This window comes from Arachis hypogaea, chromosome 3, assembly GCF_003086295.3.
Source record: "Arachis hypogaea cultivar Tifrunner chromosome 3, arahy.Tifrunner.gnm2.J5K5, whole genome shotgun sequence".
In the NCBI taxonomy this organism is placed as follows: domain Eukaryota; kingdom Viridiplantae; phylum Streptophyta; class Magnoliopsida; order Fabales; family Fabaceae; genus Arachis; species Arachis hypogaea.
In genome coordinates this window covers 119698789-119704540 of record NC_092038.1, presented here as the reverse complement: position 1 = coordinate 119704540, position 5752 = coordinate 119698789, and the positions used below count along the sequence as shown (strand labels likewise).

At 32.5% G+C, this 5752-nt stretch overlaps 1 protein-coding gene across 1 annotated transcript; it reads left to right on the top strand.

Moving 5' to 3' along the window:
- The first annotated feature begins 648 nt into the window (after positions 1 to 648).
- On the top strand, positions 649 to 3955 carry LOC112780419 (zinc finger BED domain-containing protein RICESLEEPER 3-like). The gene is made up of 3 exons (XM_025824508.1): positions 649 to 1391; positions 2743 to 2806; positions 3617 to 3955. Exons 1-3 carry the CDS (start codon positions 649 to 651, stop codon positions 3953 to 3955), a joined length of 1146 nt encoding a protein of 381 aa, XP_025680293.1.
- The last annotated feature ends 1797 nt before the right edge of the window (positions 3956 to 5752 follow it).

Genomic DNA, 5752 nt, shown 5'->3' with positions numbered 1-5752 from the left:
CAAAGTGAATTAAATTTAACAAATTAAGGGCCTAAAAAGCATGTCTTCACTCTTAAGCACAAATTAGGTGAAATTCACAAAACCATACTATTTCATTGAATAAATATGAAATAAGTTAATAAAATCCTCTAAATTCAACACAAGATAAACCCTAAATTTGGGGTTTATCACCCGTCATCGCCTCTTCACTGGCCGTCGCCTCTTCTCCGTCGGGTAAGTCATAGAACTTTGATTTTGAAGAATTTATTATAATTTCTATAAGTTAGGTTAAGTATAATTTATATTTCTGATATTAAATTGTTGATTTTGGTTTCTATGATTTTAAAATTTCATTATTTACTCTGATTTTGAATTTCTGATGCTGCATTGTTGATTCTGGTTTTTATGATTATGAAATTTTCGTTATTTATTTTGATTTTGAAGCATTTGTTATAATTTATATTTCTAATGTTGAATTGTTGATTCTGGTTTATATGATTCTAAAATTTTTATTATTTTACTTTGATTTTGAAATTTTGATGCTGAATTGTTGATTTTGGTTTCTTTGATTATGAAATTTTCATTATTTATTTTGATTTTGAAGCATCTGTTATGATTTATATTTCTGATGCTGATTCTGAAATTTATGTGTTTATGTGATTTTAGAGAATGTCTTTCTCTAATGCATTGAGTAATACTCTTGAGAAAAGTAATCCATTGGAAGAACCTATAGCCACTAATATTCAAGCTACTCAAGAGACTTCTCAATCTCAACCTCAAGAACCTCTAACCGATACGACAACTACCAATGAAGGAACAACAAACTCTACAAGTGGTGTTCGAAAGAGGAAGTTAACCTCTGAAGGGTGGAATCACTTCAAGATTGTCGAAATCAAAGAAAAATTGAAGGCTGAATGCAATTATTGCAAATCAAAACTACTTGGTAACCCAAAACAAGAAACTTCATACTTGCGTGATCACTTCAAAACGTGCAAGCTTCGCACCACTAAAGAGATAAGACAATGTATGATGAAGACAACGCCAACAACTAGTGGGAAAATAGTTGTGGTTGGTGCATATACATTTGATCAAGAAAATGCAAGGAAAGAGTTATCTATTATGGTTTGTCTTCACGAGTATCCGCTATCTATTGTGGACCACATTGGCTTTCGACGATTTTTCAATGCTTCGCAACCTCTCTTTAAGGTGATTACTCACAACACTTTGAAAAGTGACATCTTGAAGCTCTACAATGATGAGAGATCGAAGACAATGAATGTCCTTAAACGGAATAAAAGTCGAATTGCAATTACGATTGATATGTGGACAACAAGCAACCAAAACAAAGGTTATATAACTATCACGACTTATTATATTGATGATTTTTGGAAATTGCAAAGCCGTCTTATGAGGTAATAATATTAAATATTTAATTTTATTTTTGCGATTTGTGAAATGTTTATAATTGGAATACTTCTAATATTCTTCTTTGTATCAAATTATCATTATAAGTTTATATATGTGTCGGCTCCCCACACGACTGAGGTACTTTCAGAGGTTATTGTGGATTGTTTGATGGATTAGAATCTTGATAGGAAGGTATCCACTTTGACTATTGATAATTGTAGTACTAATGACGTTATGATTGAGAATATTTTGACTAAAATGTCACATAGAAACTTTATTTTGGGTAGTAAATTGTTTCACATGCGATGTTGTATGCATATATTAAATTTGATTGTCAAGGATGGGTTACAATTTATTTCACATGCTATTGAAAGGGTGAGAGATAGTGTTCATTACTAGACTGCAACACCTAAAAGAGAAGAGAAATTTAAGAAAACATGTGTGCAACTTAAAATACCCTTCACAAAAATTTTTTGCCTTGATTGCAAAACTAGGTGGAATTCAACCTTTTTTATGCTTGAAGTTGCAATTATGTATAGAGATGTGTTTGAAAGATTGTCATTGTATGAGAGTCAATATAAATCTTTGCCTAGTAATAAGGATTAGGATATGGCGGATGAGATTTTACAAAGATTGGGGTGTGATTAATACAGTTATGGCTATTGGGACTTTTTTGAATCCTAAGTACAAGATGTATTTATTAAATTTCTTTTTTCGTAAAATATATGGTGAGACGGAGACATGTGTTGTAATTGGTCAAGTGAAAAGGGTAGTGTAGGATTTAGTTTTAGAATATGCAACAAAGTAAAGAGAGAGAGACCAAACTGTTCAATTAGATATGCCGCCACCACCATCAATTCCTTTACGTTCAAAGGGGAGGAAGTTTAGTCATGAATCTTGGCAAGCTGACTTTTTTGAGCATGTAACTAAGGAATCTGCATTTATTGATACACAGAGCGAGTTAGATTATTATCTTGAAGAGAGACCGGTGCCACAAAATAAACATGATTTTGATATCTTAAATTGGTGGAAGTCAAATAGAGCGAAGTTTCTTACTATGCAAGCTATTGCTAGGAATTTTTTGGCCATTCCTATCTCTACAGTTGTCTCTGAGTCCTCGTTTAGTACGGGTGATTGATTTGTTAGCCACATCGTAGTAGGCTGCGCCTGGATACGTTAGAAGCTTTAATGTGTAATCAAGATTGGCTTTGGAATGAATTTGATACAACAACTAACATACGATTTCAGTGCTACATAATTCATAACATTGAAGGAGATGTTGATGCGAGTAAACTATTAAATTATTGTTGAGTTATTATATGATTTGAACTTTAAATTATTTTCTTTCCGATGTAGGATTCAAGTGAATCGGAATCTACCATCACTACCATTACAGGATGAAAGGAGGATTGAGAATTATGTTTTTACAATGTGATGAACCTTATTTGGTTGTTTATGGATATGTTTGGATATTTAGGTTTGTTGGTTATTGCTATTTAAGTCTTTAAAGACTATGAAAATTATGTTTATAATGACAATTGAGGATTATCTTTATTTTTTATTTTTTATATATTTTTTTAATTTTTATTATTTTTTTACAAAAATCTGTGGAGACCTAGATCCCCGGCAGATATGAGGTCCCTGTTACCTATCGCAGAGACGGGGAAAAATATTGGGGACCCGCTGCCATTCCTAACTGCATGAAAACTAAAACCGAATAAAGAATAATAATAATAATAATAATAATAATAATAATTGAATTTAGTGTAATTTAGGTAATGAATGATGTTAGTAACACTAAATTTCAGTTATGAATTTAATATATTATTTATGATTATTAATAAATTTGCTGTTATAAAAAATATATGTATAATAATATTAGAGGTGTTTAATACTTTTTAAAATTATTCTGGTTATATAAATAGAAAATAATGAATAATAATTTATTATAAATAAATAGGCTTTAGACATTAGAAAATATTTTTTTAATAAATCTAATAACAATTAGATTTATATTTTAAATTCATTTAAATTTTATTAATTATTATTAGAAGCTAATAAATATAAAATGTGGAGTTTTTGTAAAATAGATTTAGTATGTTTCGAGCGGTTAATAATATAATTATATTATATTGGTTATGTGATAATGAAAATGAGATATTGTTAAATTTTATTTATTAATTAATTATGGTTATCTTTATTTGATGTGATATATGGCTACGTTTTGTAGGGTTCACGAATGTTGACATGTAACCATTTAATGTCGTTGGATCCATACGATCCAATTTTGGAGGGGTATTTACAGGAGATTGATTTTTATCACGTTTTTCAGATTGGCGTAATCCAATGTCAGTCAGTAATGGTTAATACTCTGATCGAAAGATGGCGTCTTGAGACTCACACATTTCATTTTTCAGTTGGTGAGTGTGTTGTGACATTGGAGAATGTGGCGATAATTCTTGGTCTTCCAACAAATGGCCTTCCAGTTACAGGATCGACCATGAGTAGTTATGAGGTTTTAGAGGCCGAATGCTTGCACCAGGTTGCACCTAGGAAGATAGATTGTTGAGGAAGCTTCATATTTGACGCAGTTTCGGGGACTGAAAGATCGTATAGTCTTGGATGATGATATTCACATTCAGCGGTACGTAGGGCTGGAAGTGAGTCGAGCTGAGTCGAGCTAGACCAAGCTCAAGCTCGGCTCACAAAAATTGAGTTTGGCTCACGGCTCGACTAATTAACAATCGAGCCTATTTCTTAAGCTCAAGCTCAGCTCACCGAAAGCTCACGAGCTGGCTCGAGCTCACGAGCTGGCTCAAATAATAGAAACATAAATACATAATCTATATTCTATATCAATAAATTATAACTTATATATTTTAAAAAATATTTAAAAAGATCAATTTATATATTGTTATCTATCAATAAATTATAAATCTTTTATTTATGTCCTACATCAAAATTATATGTAAAAAATAAATATGAAATTTTAAATAATTAAGATCATTAATATATATAATTATATAGTACTATTTCATATGTATATATATAATATTAAAAATATAGATTAAATGCATATAGGATATGTGTATTAATAATTATATATATATAATCAAGTCAACTCATGAGCTAATGAGCTGGGCTTATCCAAACTCAAGCTCGACTCATTTAATTTATGAGCTCAATTCCAAGCTCAATCTTGGCTCACTAGCTCACGAGCTTAGCTTATCGAGCTATTAACAAGTCGAGCTCGAGCTAGCTCATGAGCTGGCTTGACTCACTTCTAGCCCTAGGCCGGTACGTAAAGTGTCACATAATGTTATTATTTGGGACAATTCTGTTTGGAGACAAGTCTGGAGCAGCGATGCATTGAAAATTTCTGCCATTACTCTGTAACTTCCCTGGGATCATAGAATTTAGTTAGGGATTGACATGTCTGGCGCACTTGTATAAAGCATTGTACAGGGCATCTCGTATCGACTGTAAGAAGATTGATGGTCTACTAACACTTTTGCTTACCTGGGCTTGGATCCATCTGCCATTTCTTGTGCCGATTCCCAGCAATCCCCGACTCTTTCCGATTGCAAATAGGTAAAATTAATTACTATCTGCTTTGGGTAAGTGTAGCACATTGTATTTTAATTTTTACGATAAAAAGTTAATTAACGGATTGTCTAATGTCAGGTGGCGTAACTAGGAGTGTGCTGACCGGCCTTACAAATTTCATTCTCTTGCTCACTTTAGGAGGTCGTTGGATGATCTGCAAGAAAGACATGTATGTTGTAATAAATAAGTATCTGTTTTTGTTTAGCCATATTATTATTTGATGTGTAATCCTCTTTTACTTTCAATGTGTTCAGTTTGTTTGGGAGGCTTATGTAGTTGATTGCAGTGAGCCAAGTTGATTTGGAGTGCCATGGTACCGTTGATATCTTTCGAATGCGTTGAGTGACATGCATCTGATAGATTGAGGAGATAATTTGGATTGATCCAGGGTATTCCTCATCAAGAGCTGGATTTAAGTAGAGCACATGACGAAGTATTGACTAGACCTAAGAATCAAGATTGGTCTGTAACTCACTCTTTTTGGGTGATGCAATCGACGACAAATCAGTATAGTCATGTTCTTGCTGAGTCCCTGGTGCCTTTACAACATCCATTGGACATTTACATGCATTGGTATCGAGGTACATATCACTACAAGAATTTGACAAATTAGCAAAGGATTTTTGCGAGAACTATTTTTTGTCACTAATCTATCACTAACTTGCGAGGAATTACTGACACACTAACGAACAAAATTAGTGAGCAGTCACAAAATGGCTTTTGTAGCTAAAAAAAGAGCAGGGAAAATTTTCTCGCCGAT

Bases quoted from the DNA above. Each gene is read 5' to 3' on its own strand.
- LOC112780419 (XM_025824508.1), top strand. From the start codon at position 649: ATGTCTTTCTCTAATGCATTGAGTAATACTCTTGAGAAAAGTAATCCA. The intron at 1,392-2,742 runs GTAATAATATTA...TTTCCGATGTAG, and splicing joins TTGCAAAGCCGTCTTATGAG to GATTCAAGTGAATCGGAATC. The intron at 2,807-3,616 runs GTTTTTACAATG...TACGTTTTGTAG, and splicing joins AAAGGAGGATTGAGAATTAT to GGTTCACGAATGTTGACATG.